The following is a 14476-nucleotide window of genomic DNA, read 5'->3' as shown; positions in this document are numbered from 1 at the left end:
CATTAGTGGCAATACCAAACAGAAAAGATGGAGGTCATGTCCATAGCATGCAAGCTAGAGAAGGAAAATGGGGTTAGTTAGGAAAACCATTTAGGTGCACTGACTCTGCTGTTCAGACAAAAGTGATGAAAGGTAGCTTGTAATATCACAGGTACTGTATTTTACAGTACCATGGAGTATCTTCCAAAATATATGTGATAAATACTGACAGTGTTTGATAGGCACAATTACTATAATGCAGTCATCCCCAAGTAAACTTATTGCTAAAAGCTGCAGTATCACTTTTTGCAAGTAAGATGACAATGTGATTTATGGAGAATTTGTCAGCCCAACGTTTCTAAAGCTGCAAATGAGCTTTGTCATGCTATTTCTCTTCTCTTGTAAAAAGGATGCTGCTGTTTTTTTCCCTAACACTTTCAACTAGTGTGAACAACTCAAAGGAAAACTAGAAAGATTCCACAGCAGAAGGGACAACACTATCAGATTTCAAGGGCAAAATCGGATTGGACCATTTAAAGGGCAGGCTTAGACCTCCTTGCGAAAGACAGTTAGCGGCCTACCATAAAATGAGCACTTGTTCATGACAGTGAACATGATCACCCAGCATCCTACAGGCTTTGCACAGTTTCTTCTACGGAGGGGCTTTTAGCTACACCGAGCGCTGTGATGCCGGAGGGAGACGTGCCTCAGTCCTCCACCGCGCAGCCCAGCAGCTCCGACCGCAGGGTGATCCTACCGTACCACGACCACGGGAGGATGCGGACGTGCCGGGCGTAGATCGGAGGGTCGATGACGTTCTTACGGTGTGTGTCGTTGTCAAAATTTCCCTGGAACACCTGAAGGGCAAGAAACGAGAAGACTGAGGCCTGGGTGGCTTAAGGAAGAGCTGTGGTACACCCCTGACGTCTCTGGGCACCTCCTTGATCTCCATGCCGAGTTTTGACCGTCTGGGCACCCAACTGATGCTGCAAAGAGCAGTTGCCTTTGCTAAGACCTGCAGATTTCACAGCATGGCAGAGACCTCAGAGCTGGGTCTGAGTGTGGCACACTTGGCCCAGGTGTAGATTTGGTCTTCAATTCAAAGCTTAATTTGCTCTTCTGTCAAACCCTGGGGCCTCACTCTAAAAGTTACATAAAAAAGATTAACATTAAAAAATTTAAATGTCTTTTTACTTGGCATTTGTATTACGCCAAATTAATCCCAGGACATCCTGTTACTGTTTCTAACAAAATAACATTCATAATTAAAGGTCAGAATAATTTTAATTGTATCACTTCTGAATGCAGCTTGGATGCACCTATATAAAACTTTGTGAAGTTAGTGATTATCAAGGATGTTATCTTGTCAAACAAATTTCAGTGTATGAATTCAGGGCATCTGTTTGTGATCAGGGTGAAAAATCCTAGTATGGTACAGTGCATGTTAAGATGCTGTTTCCACTAGCGGGGGTTAACTAATACATAAGTGAGCTCCCAACCTTCTGTCTGTGTTACAACAATGCTGGATTTTTCCCCTGGCAGCCACTACTTAAATCCAAAGGCCATGGCACCACTTTTTGACAAAATGATCAAATTATTCTCTTGAGATATTTTTCAGTTTTTATGGGAAATGTTCATTCTCTTCAAATGTCAGACAATTCACTTTTCATTTGTAAAAACTGTATCTAATGGCTTTTTGACTTGGAATGAATGACTTTCGTCTGCATCATGCAGAGATGGAATATGGACCTCCTGGATGTTCTTATAGGGCTGTTATTAGTGCTAAATGACAAGTTTCCTGCAAGTTCATAGGGAAAATGTCAGAGGTTGAATTCAGAATAGGCTCATCTACTATTTTAGCCCTCAAGCTGGTTCTTTCATGACATGTTTACAAAACACTACATGGAAATCTTCACTTTTTGGTTTTTACGCTGCATCCTTTCTTTGAATTTTGAAACCTTCTATCAAGTGCTATCAATTTGGCATCTCAAACAAAACATGTATCCCCCACAAGTGATGCTCCTTCACAAGTGACAAATTTGCTTTCTTCTCTGGCATCTCACTAACAGAGCTGAGAGCATTAAAGCACCTAGGAGTTAAGATGGATGGATAAAATTGGAGACAGACTGACCACAGAAACAACAGTATTTTGAGTGTAAGTAAAAAAATGTATTTACCACAGGAAAAATGGTTTGTTGCCCAAGAATAGTGCTGAATACATAAATCAGGTGGAGTACTTGGGCTAACAAGATTACACCTGAATTTGAGTTTTCATTTGTGGCAATACAACATAAATGCAGTAAGCTTATTTTGACAGTTACAGAGTGGCACCTCCAATGTACAATATGCAGCTAGGAAAGCCTAAAAGTAAATTTTTTTATTATTTTTTTTTTTCATTTGATTTCTTGGGCATGCATGCAATATATCTTTTGATATTTTTTACCCAGCAATGCAGAACTGCAGACAATTCTTGCTGCAGAGCTATTGAAAATTATTTTAGTCTGTTCTGTTTTCCAAACTGGAGATGTATTTCAAAGATGACATTTAAATGAAGGCTTAGAACAGAAAACGTTGTTTACCAGAAGAACCACCTACAGCCCTAGTATTTATAACTTCACATAGATGTGCAAAATAAATAAAAAGTATGTGATGCAAACCAAGTAACCTGTTCATTTACTGAATTAAATTTTATTTCTAATTCATATGTTATTTCATTAGCATTTGAAGTAAAACTCATCTGTTTCAGAGGTTAATTCACCTTCCCTCAAAATTCAAGATTCAGTTTCAAGAAAACAACTAAACATGCTACATTAGAAAAAGGATTTTAGGGAAATAAAACTATCAGAAAGTGAGAGAAGCGTTGTCAGTATCCACAGATGCGACCTGTAGAAAACATAATATTCCAAGAGCAAGTTTACTTGATGTTTTTGTTGTGGAAAAATTTGTTATGGGAAAAGCAACTTTTTATCACTCTTCATTTTACTGCAGCCTAAGTTCCCTAGTGCAGTCAAGAAACTTGGAAAGATTATGAATGACAAAGGACAAAACCTGTATATCCAGTTAATCAGTAGAAAAATGGTATTTCTCTAGACAAACATAATTTTTCTTTAACTACCTGTTGCTTTATGCCCAAACAGTCAATATTAAAAGAATCACACAAGCAATTAAAAGCTCTTGGGAGCTGGTAGCCTCATAACATAAATGTTCACTCCTCACATTTCTTTCTAAGAAGTTTGTCTGAGCACACAACACCTCTGAAGACTGCATCCAAGAAGCTGATGTTGGAGTTATAATACATAGTTCTATGCAATTTTTCAGATGAAAAAAAAGTCACATGACAAGAAAACTCAAGCTGATTAGTGGTGAAGGAATAAAAAGCAGAGTGTAAGTCATTCATATGCCAGTGCATAAAGCTGGCACGTATCTTCATTTTGAGTTCCAGGTGGGTGCAGGTATGGTCCTGCAAATATGCAGAGTGAAGCAGCAAGATGGCCACAAGTATAGAAGAATGTCCTTTTACAAATTATTAAATGGAACAAGACTCCTCAGCCCAAAAGGAGATGTGAGAGATGCCTACAGAATCATAAGTGGCATGGGAAAATCAATAGCAGGCAATGTTGTATTCTCCTCTTAGCAGAGCAAGGGGAGGAGTGATTTGTCCTGAGCCACCTAACACATAATTAAACAGTGGCACAGTTTCCACAGCCTTTAACTTCTGTTCCAAGATCAGATAAACTGTTAGGGGCAAAATCAACGAAGGCTATTCAAAATATAAAATGAAGAAAGCCAGAGACTGAGAAGACACACTAGGGAAGAATAACGGCCCTGTGTTTTTATTTCTCCAGTCATCTGCTACAGGATGTTCCCTCCCTTAGACAGAGCTTCAGCCTCACCCAACCCAATGGCTCCCACATCACAAGGTGCTTGTCCTTGTTAAAGTGGACTGAAGCTCTTGCATTTTGGTAATCTTGCTGTAGAATGTTAAAGATTTTACAGTGGATATCTCTATTTATGTCTGTCTGTGTATTTAAAAGGTGTAACTTGCTATAACACTTACTCAGCAGCTTCAGCAAGTTTACAAATACACACCCTGAACACATATGTGTAGCTCCTCTGTAGCTGGAACTTTTACAGCTGCTTGTAAAATGAAAAAGTAGAAAATGCATGCTGCTGTAGTTTTAAGTATGATGGTTTATTTTATGATCAGTTCATGAAAGAGAATGAAAACCTGGAAAATATGTACTGATATTCTCTGCAAAGAAGATTTCTGAAATAGAAATGAGTCTTGTTTATAACAGGATGTCTTGCCTTCAAACACTGGCTAAGATTCAATAGGTCTAAGGTTTTTAAGGTATAAGCCGCAAATCCAAATAAGAAAGTAAATTGATTCATATTTTAAACAGAAAACTATTTTATGTTTCATGATAGAGTAATTTAGATGAAATACCTGAAGAAGAGTATCTTGGGAAAAGTGGAATTTATGACAAGCAATGTTTACCTTGCTCCAATTGTAGAGGTGGAAACCAGGTTTTAGGGCACATGCATTAACATGTGGCTGCACTGGGAAAGATTGCTTGTTGTGTGGTGCCAAGGGATGTGCAAGAAGGATAAAAATTCTCTTCACAAAGAATCTTTCCAGATTTCATGTCTTGTAGATACTTAAATTGCATGAAGAGTTTGCATCAGCGACAGCATTATTGATTCTTGCTATTTATGATAATGGCTGAGTTGAGACTTTAATATTCAAGCCTCAGAGGTCAAGTCACTTGAGTTGTCTGCTGTACCTTAGGCATTTTTTAAATTCTGAGCAGAATGCTTTAAATATGCTATTTCATGGAGCAATTAATTCTGCTCATATTACAGGCAGATTATTTTAAAAGAATAGCTAGACCTAGCTTCTATTTGGAGTTTCCTTCAGTCTTAATATTCAGATAGATAAAAGAGACACTGTTCTTTTAATATCTAAAAAAACCAAAACCAAACCCACAAAAACTGCATTAAAAGTAATTTTTGACAGTCATATTTCTTTTTCTTGGAAACATATTATTTCTTTCTTTATTACTATTCACTTAAGAATTCACAGATTTGAACAGACTATTTGCTTTGAAGTTTTTCTTCTTGGTGGAGTAACTCTTCTCACTGTGAAAAGTTACATGTGAAAAACATTGTGAAAGACATCATGATTTACAGCAGAAGTGATGTTTATAGGCATATCCTCCATCTTCTGGAAGATGCTTTCATCTATAAAACACTGGGAAGGGTGTCTTTTTTAAGCATAATTTATATACATATGTAAACGTGCATTCGTACGCATATGTGAATGCGTATGTGTATGTCTGCACCCACGTTTTTGGAGTGACCAAGGGGAGTAAAAAGGCATTATTTTGTTTCAGTTGGTACAGGTAATTTTCTGTGGGTTGGTGTAAATTTCCACTCTTGATCTTAGCCATCCAGGACTGGCTGAAGAGTCTGGAGTTGGTTGCCATACAATGGATAGCTATGCAAAAGGGTCCAGTACCAGAACTGTTTTCTCCCTTTATGTGATACAGGACACATGTAATACATGATCTTTATTATTCCTTTAAGTTCAGAAGAGGTATCAGGCAGATGAAACTTTTAAACTTGCAAAACACAGTATTATATTCTTGTTTGTTCCACTTGATTAATCTACTGATGATACTAAGATGGGATTTTATTGTACTTAGTTTAGAAGTGTTTTACAATAGAAGGTTCAAAGCCAAGCAAGAAGAGATGTATTTTGAAGACCAACTTCTCTCTGGAAATGCTTACAGAAATTCAAGGCGGAAGCTGTTAATATGAGCATGTTGTATTTCTTCAGCTCTTAGTATGGTATGAAGGAGAAAGATATGTGTGCTGGAGGCACAACCTAGAAGAGTGTAGCTAGATCATAATCTGATACAAATCATTTTAACACATCCAAAAGGAATATAAGTCTTTCATAATTTAAACCAATGATGAAAAAAAATTAAAATACTACTGTTATATTAGAAATATTATTTTAAATAATACTAATAAATAAAATTACTTTAAAGAATATTCTTTCACTATGCCAAGTACATAGTTTATAGGTAGAAACCGAATCTATCAATGTAAATCAGCTAAGATTCAATAGGTCTAAGGTTTTTAAGGTATAAGCCGCAAATCCAAATAAGAAAGTAAATTGATTCATATTTTAAACAGAAAACTATTTTATGTTTCATGATAGAGTAATTTAGATGAAATACCTGAAGAAGAGTATCTTGGGAAAAGTGGAATTTATGACAAGCAATGTTTACCTTGCTCCAATTGTAGAGGTGGAAACCAGGTTTTAGGGCACATGCATTAACATGTGGCTGCACTGGGAAAGATTGCTTGTTGTGTGGTGCCAAGGGATGTGCAAGAAGGATAAAAATTCTCTTCACAAAGAATCTTTCCAGATTTCATGTCTTGTAGATACTTAAATTGCATGAAGAGTTTGCATCAGCGACAGCATTATTGATTCTTGCTATTTATGATAATGGCTGAGTTGAGACTTTAATATTCAAGCCTCAGAGGTCAAGTCACTTGAGTTGTCTGCTGTACCTTAGGCATTTTTTAAATTCTGAGCAGAATGCTTTAAATATGCTATTTCATGGAGCAATTAATTCTGCTCATATTACAGGCAGATTATTTTAAAAGAATAGCTAGACCTAGCTTCTATTTGGAGTTTCCTTCAGTCTTAATATTCAGATAGATAAAAGAGACACTGTTCTTTTAATATCTAAAAAAACCAAAACCAAACCCACAAAAACTGCATTAAAAGTAATTTTTGACAGTCATATTTCTTTTTCTTGGAAACATATTATTTCTTTCTTTATTACTATTCACTTAAGAATTCACAGATTTGAACAGACTATTTGCTTTGAAGTTTTTCTTCTTGGTGGAGTAACTCTTCTCACTGTGAAAAGTTACATGTGAAAAACATTGTGAAAGACATCATGATTTACAGCAGAAGTGATGTTTATAGGCATATCCTCCATCTTCTGGAAGATGCTTTCATCTATAAAACACTGGGAAGGGTGTCTTTTTTAAGCATAATTTATATACATATGTAAACGTGCATTCGTACGCATATGTGAATGCGTATGTGTATGTCTGCACCCACGTTTTTGGAGTGACCAAGGGGAGTAAAAAGGCATTATTTTGTTTCAGTTGGTACAGGTAATTTTCTGTGGGTTGGTGTAAATTTCCACTCTTGATCTTAGCCATCCAGGACTGGCTGAAGAGTCTGGAGTTGGTTGCCATACAATGGATAGCTATGCAAAAGGGTCCAGTACCAGAACTGTTTTCTCCCTTTATGTGATACAGGACACATGTAATACATGATCTTTATTATTCCTTTAAGTTCAGAAGAGGTATCAGGCAGATGAAACTTTTAAACTTGCAAAACACAGTATTATATTCTTGTTTGTTCCACTTGATTAATCTACTGATGATACTAAGATGGGATTTTATTGTACTTAGTTTAGAAGTGTTTTACAATAGAAGGTTCAAAGCCAAGCAAGAAGAGATGTATTTTGAAGACCAACTTCTCTCTGGAAATGCTTACAGAAATTCAAGGCGGAAGCTGTTAATATGAGCATGTTGTATTTCTTCAGCTCTTAGTATGGTATGAAGGAGAAAGATATGTGTGCTGGAGGCACAACCTAGAAGAGTGTAGCTAGATCATAATCTGATACAAATCATTTTAACACATCCAAAAGGAATATAAGTCTTTCATAATTTAAACCAATGATGAAAAAAAATTAAAATACTACTGTTATATTAGAAATATTATTTTAAATAATACTAATAAATAAAATTACTTTAAAGAATATTCTTTCACTATGCCAAGTACATAGTTTATAGGTAGAAACCGAATCTATCAATGTAAATCAGGTGTTAAAGTAATTAAACATCATACAGAAATCCATTAACAAATGAAGCAGCACGATCTTTAAACTAACACAATCCAACTTTTCATTTATAAGTAAGTTCCTGTTTCCCATTCCTATGGCAATTAACTAGTAATGCAAAGTATCTTTGTTACAAGTAGTTCATAATTTCGTACACAAATCCATTGGCCATTTGCATACTGGACATTGTCTACCTGCAGTTAATTGCAGTGCAGACGACTAATAATGACAGTGCTGCAGTCAGCTAGACTCCTTTAGGCTACTTTCAAATGTTCTCTTCTTATTTTAAAAAACAACCTCTAAAATGTCATTTGACATTGCAGCTGGCCTTGAGTCAACTGTAGGCTGTATGATTTACAAATCACATATGGAATGTGATTAGAAAAAAAAATAAAATAAAAGGTCGCATTTGGTTTGGAGGTCTGTAGCTTTGGAGGCATAGTGAGCTACTGACCTCTAGTTGAGAAAAACAGGATAGCTATTAGCTCTGGTCCTTTTTCTAAAATGTATTTTCTTCTTACTTGCCAGCCTGCAATGTAATTTATTTTGCTCCTTGAAGAAAACAGGAAGAGCTTTCATATTTTCCTAGCAACTACTTGAAACTATTTAAAATGAATAAGAAAGGCTTCAGGTTTTAAAGACTTACCCACCCTGCACCCCCCCACCCCTGCCCCCCCGCCCCCCGTACCTGTTTGTCTGCATTTCCATAAGTTCAGCACAGATATGAACTCAAATGACTGGCCATTAAAACAGCGGAAGCTAAACAGGAGCTACAGAGCCACTGTTCTTGGAACAACTTTTCCATTTTAAATAGTGCAAAGATGAAAACTTAACACAGTGCTTCCTTGTGTTTGAAAAAAATAATCTTTTGTTTCAAACTATTTTGTTGAATGACCAAAGACACAGGCTGCACACAGTGCACTTGTGAGTGCACTGGTACAAGATACCAGTATTTTTTTCCTTTGTAAAATAACTTCACAAATGATGAAGAGGCAGAAGTGAATAGATTCAGGAATTCAGAGATCTACTGATACATCATGACCCATTCTTCAATAGCTGAACAGTGAGATGTTCAGCACCAGACAGGATTAGGCTCTCAGTTCTTCCCTCAGTGTTTCAAAGCCACAGAATTAATCTGCAATGAATTATCACTAGTCTACCATTGTCTCCATAATTTTTGATTTTTCAAAAAGTAGAATTATTTTCTTATGACTTTAAAAGCAGCTATTTTGGAACCATCTTTCTCCTAAATTATTGGATGATTGTATCACAAGTGTCACAGGATGAGTATAGGATAAGTAAATCACCTGCAGAGGATATAAGAAAAAAATCTATATATTCTATCATTCATAGAAGAAATCTAGAAGTTCAGATAATAAACAGAATGAATGAGAGTAAATGATGAGTAATTTATGCCTGCTACTATTGATAGTTGTCAGTATCTATCTTTCATCTCCCTTCTGTATCTCCAGGGTCACAAGAAACATTTCATGAAAGTTTCACTTTGATGTGAAAACATAGCTTCCCCTACAGTGTTGCTGCATTTTGGGCTAAATCTTGTATCTTAACTTAAGCTAAGGGAATTGGTGTGTCTCCTGTGCAAAGATGTTACTATCTGACAGCACCAGTGATGCTATTTCTTTTCTTATCCCCATGGAAGAGACACAGTATTGCTTCTTCTTTGGCTGTTTTTATTATTTATTTATTTATTTATTTATATTTTTGTTCCACTGCAGACAGGCTAGAGTGTGGCCAGCATATCTGGTGCTGCCCAGACCCAGTGGGCAAATTTCACCAGAGTGCACTGCATCAACACACAAATAGCTGGAGAGGTTACGAAAGGCTGGGTGTCAAACTGGAAGGTTCTACTGGGTGATGATCCATGACTCTGGCTGAATGCAATTTATGTATTCTCAGTAGTGAAATAGATGATGGAAACAGATTTGCTTGTTTAAAGTTCAGATATGGTTTTCCCATTTTGAAAAGCCGGATCAAAATTGAGTGGTCTTGACAAATGGGAGAAGTGTGCAGAAGATCAGTGGAACAATTAATAATGATGATTAGCAAGCCAAACCTTATGAAGTCAAGTTCACTGAGCAGGAGTTCTGGAATGTCAGATTCTGCCATCAGACAGAGAAATGATACAGTAAAGATATTTTGGATTAATGTTTGTGTATCAAAGAGTGAAGTCTAGACTGGATCAAGTGATCTTGTTTATTTCATGTAAATTTAAATTCAGAAGTTATAATTTCTAATTTACAGCTAATTGCATTTGATATCAACCTGTTTTTAATTGCCCTGGATTTTTTAAAGAATCATAAGACGCATCTATTGTATTCTTAAGGATGATAATTGATGTGGAATGAGATGCTTTAATAAGACAATGATTAACAGTTTTCCATTGTTCCTAAAGGATTATAACAACTAACAATTCAACTGATGATGAAAGCAAAAATAATTTAATTGCCTTTACAAACACTATAAACAAGTGTAGATTGGAACAGTGCTGTTAAGTGAGAGTGCACTTTCTTTCAGATTTGCTTGCAACTGTTACTGTGTTCGTCACTGGAGATTTAAAATCATACACTCATCCAATGGTTTGGGTTGAAAACAGCCTTAAAGATCATCGAGATCCACCCCCCCTGCATGGCCAGGGACACCTCCCACTAGACCAGGTTGCTCCAAAGCCCATCCAACTCAGCCTGGAATACTTCCAGGGATGAGGCAGCCACAGCTTCTTCAGACAACCTGTGCCAGCATCTCACCACACTCACTGCAAAGAATTTCTTCCTATTATCTCATTTAAATCTCCCCTTTTTCAGTTTGAAACCATTAACCTCATCCTATCACCCCATGCTCTTATTAAAAACCCCTCTCCTTCCCTGTGGCCCTATCAGGTACTGGAAGGTGCTCTAAGGTCTTCCCAGAGCCTTCTCTACTTCAGGTTGAACAACCCAAACTCTCAGCCTGTCTCCATAGCAGAGATGCTCCGGCCCAGATCATCTTTGTGGCCTCATCTGAACTCACTCCAGCTGCTCCATGTCCTTCCCAGGGCTGGGTGCTCCAGAACTGGACTCAGCATTGCAGGTGGGGTCTCAGGAGAGCAGACCAGAGGAAAAGAATCACCTCTCTCAACCCGCTGGCTACACTTCTTTTGATGCAGCCCAGGACATGGTTGGTTTCTGGGCTGCAAGCGCACATTGCTGGCTCACATTGAGCTTTCCATCAACCAACACCCCCATGTCCTTCTCCTTAGGTCTGGTCTCCATCCATTATCTGCTCAGCCTGTATTTGTGTTGAATAAATTTGTTCCCTTTCTCAGTAAAATGAATGCAACAATTTGCTAAGAAAAGTTTGGCTTGGAGAAGACACTTCTTTCACAGTTTTGCTTCTGTTTTCAAATGGCAAGAAGCTAAAATGGGATGTGAACAAAGTACTGAAGTGCCTATCTGTCATTTATACTGAATACATTTATGGCATGTCTACAAAAGGTGAGTTGTTTGTTTCCAATTTTTATCTGACAACCAATTACACTAGACACATTCATAATCATTGGTGTCAGGACCTTCTCAGTTGGATGGCTAAACCAACTGATTTTGTTTTCACTATCTGAAATCCTTTAGAATTTGATGGGGAATAATGCCAGTGCAGGATAAAACCACAGTGAACTGTCATTTGGCTTTTAAGAGTGAGTCTTTCTAGTATCATCTTTGGAAAATAACCTTAAAATATCTACACACACACATATATAGTTACATACTTTCTTAATCCTTTAGGAGACCTTTCCATAGCAAATGAGTGTACATTTGATCAATGGTTTAAAATCAGTGAAATTTAACAGATGCAGTTGTTTAGTCCCAAATGAACACATCTACATATCAAAAAGTTTATCATTATTTCAAATAAATTAATCTAATTGAGCCATATGAATGATATTATTTTTTTACTGAATAAATTTTTGCTTATTCTGAGGAAAATAAGTACAAGTGGGAACATTTATCCCTCCGAATACAGATGTTAAGAAAAACAGATTTGAGAAATACATTATGAGATGTATCACCTGTAAAGCCCCCAAATGAATAACTATCTCAAAACTGCCTCCTTGACAAAATAGACATCGTGCTTGTGTGCGGTTCTCATTCAATAAGCCACCTGGACTTTGTTCTCGCAAGGGGCCCCTTGTTTGGTAACCACCCTGATAAACTCGACCCTCTTCTTGCAAGAAGAGCCCCTCCTTCAGTGGTCACCCTGATAAACTGGACACTGTCCTTGCAATGGGAGCCCCTCCTTCAGTTGCCACCCTAAGAGGCAGAGACACTGTCCTTATTTGATAAGGAGCAGTGGCAGCAAGTGGTACCCTGTGGAGGCGGAGTGACATCATGTGTAAGGCCACCAAACAGGGTTCATGCACAGAAATAAGGGTTGTTGCTCAGTCAACTCCAGCTGGGGGGCCCAGGCAACCACCTGGAGCCCCACTGACTCATTTCTAGAACACTCTAAATTTCAACACTGAGTCTGCGTAAAATACACCAAGACCCTCCAAACAGGTGGGGCCAGGTAGTGTAAAAGATGCAGGCTCGGGGTTCTTGGTGTGTGCCCACCCACCAAGGACCACATCTTCCTACCAAGATCATCACTGGAAGGGACAGGGTTGGTATCTTTTCTATTCCCCTTCTCTGTTTCTAACCTTATCTCAGCATATGAGGGTAACATATTTTCTAAGTTTTTGTAACCCATTACTTTGTTACGTTTTGCTAGTTGTAACCTCTTGCTTTGACAGTTTCTGCTACTTGTAATCCATTGCTTTTAGGAGTATAGTGTGGTGTGGTTTTGAAAAGCTTTATAATCGTACTCAATTTTAAGTAAAGTTGTGTTTTGTACAAGCCTCCTGGCTATGGTCTTAACTGCACAGAGAATTCCTGAGCTTAATCTTGCTGAATGGGTTGTTAAAAGAGATTAAATGAGGAGGATTGTTCCCAGGAACACTTAGGCTCCTCTCTGAGGAGTTTAGAAAGCAAGGGGGTCCAGAACCTCACTGGGTCAACCCTCACCTCTGGGGAAACTCTACTCATGCCCACTTTTTGGGATGTGCCATACCCACCTGGTAGGATTTGATATTGAATTGGGGTCCCCACCTCTGGGGAGCTGTGCCCACCTTGTGGGACATGATATCACTCATCTGGTATTTTTATTAATGTATCTTTTATTTCAATCAGACATAATCCCACTAAGGTATTTAATAATAATTCACATTTTGTCACCTTGCTTAGCATTTCCCTTAAACAATTAATATGCTGTATTCCCTTTCTTAACAGATGATATTATGAATTCAGGTATTTGCAGTGAAAAAGAAGTTTAAAGAAAAGGTAAAATGAATAGTATCTTCAATAACAAAAAAAAAGTTAAATGCTTACAGGTAAATCGTTCAGCAAACCTACACTTTCTTTATGCCTCTCATGAAACACTTGCAAAGGAAGTTATGAAACTTTTAATGTTTTTTATTCATTTAATAGGGTAATAAAAAAATCTCTCCATTCAGTATTTGAAGCCCTAGTGATTAATTTCCAGGAAAAAAAAAAAAAAATCAATCCAAAATGGCTAGATAATGATGTACACTGAAGACATACTTTACAGAAAATTGCTGAAAATAGCATATACTTACCAAATATGCATTGACACAGTTTTTCAATACACAAATAAACTGCTATTTACATACTTTCTCCTCTGGAGTTAAAGGAAGAAATAATTCCAATAAATGGAGAACTGTAAAGTTTTATGTCCCATATTTAATAGTGTTAAATCAGGTGCATTGCACTGATAGGTATGATATTACTGCACTCTGAATGTCACTGTGTTATATGACTCTTTTTTATTCATCTTGACTTTTAACTGTGGGAACCTATGCATATGGAACCCCATAAAGCAGACAGCATGAAATAATCTACAGGCTTCCAGCACTGCAGTTACTACAGATGTAGCCCTCTGTACATGCAACTGAAATATCAATTTTATCTTTGCTTTACCTTATCCTTCTTTTGTTTTTCATCTTGGTATATGATCCAGTGCTCCCCATCATTACTGTAGGCAATCTTGTAGGACCCCACAAACTGGACATGACCAAAATCTTTAGCTCCTTGGGTAATTATGCCAGTAATTTTTGTAGGGGCAAGCAGGTCAACCTAAATAAAACAAAACAGAGGAGATTGTAATTAGAACAGTTTCTACTGGCAGTGTGACTTTACACCACACCAAAGCAAAATGATGCATCATGTTTCTTCTGGTTTGGTTTGGTGGGTTTTTTTGGTAGTGGGGGAGGGGCCCCAGGGGTGGCTCCAGTAAGAAGCTGAGAAGCTCCTCCTGCTCCAAACCCAGCCAAGGAGCCATTAGAGGGACAATGGATGCACCTCTGTGATTCACATATGAAAGAACTGAGGTAAGACCTAAGCAGAGAAGGATGTGTGGGAGAAGAGCTGTGCTGGAGAGGGAGAGCTGTGCTGGTGGTTGGTGAGGCAGAAGGGGCAGAAGGTGCCCAAGCAGAAGTTTCCCTGCAGCCCATGGCCAGA

General features: G+C 37.6%; 1 protein-coding gene across 1 annotated transcript in view; it reads right to left on the bottom strand.

The window, feature by feature from the left end:
* Window positions 1–200: 200 nt before the first annotated feature.
* EDIL3 (EGF-like repeats and discoidin I-like domains 3) overlaps window positions 201–14476 on the bottom strand; it is a 287168-nt gene continuing 272892 nt past the window's right edge. Inside the window, exons 10-11 of the mRNA XM_010008401.1 lie at window positions 13937–14092; window positions 201–836 (exon numbers count right to left, since the gene is read on the bottom strand). Of these exons, the coding sequence (XP_010006703.1) occupies window positions 687–836; window positions 13937–14092 (306 nt within the window). The 3' untranslated portion in view covers window positions 201–686. The remainder of the gene's footprint in view (window positions 837–13936; window positions 14093–14476) is intronic.

Source organism: Chaetura pelagica, unplaced genomic scaffold (genome assembly GCF_000747805.2).
Source record: "Chaetura pelagica isolate M959 unplaced genomic scaffold, ChaPel_1.0 scaffold191, whole genome shotgun sequence".
Lineage (NCBI taxonomy): Eukaryota > Metazoa > Chordata > Aves > Apodiformes > Apodidae > Chaetura > Chaetura pelagica.
This window is presented reverse-complemented; position numbering and strand designations above follow the sequence as displayed.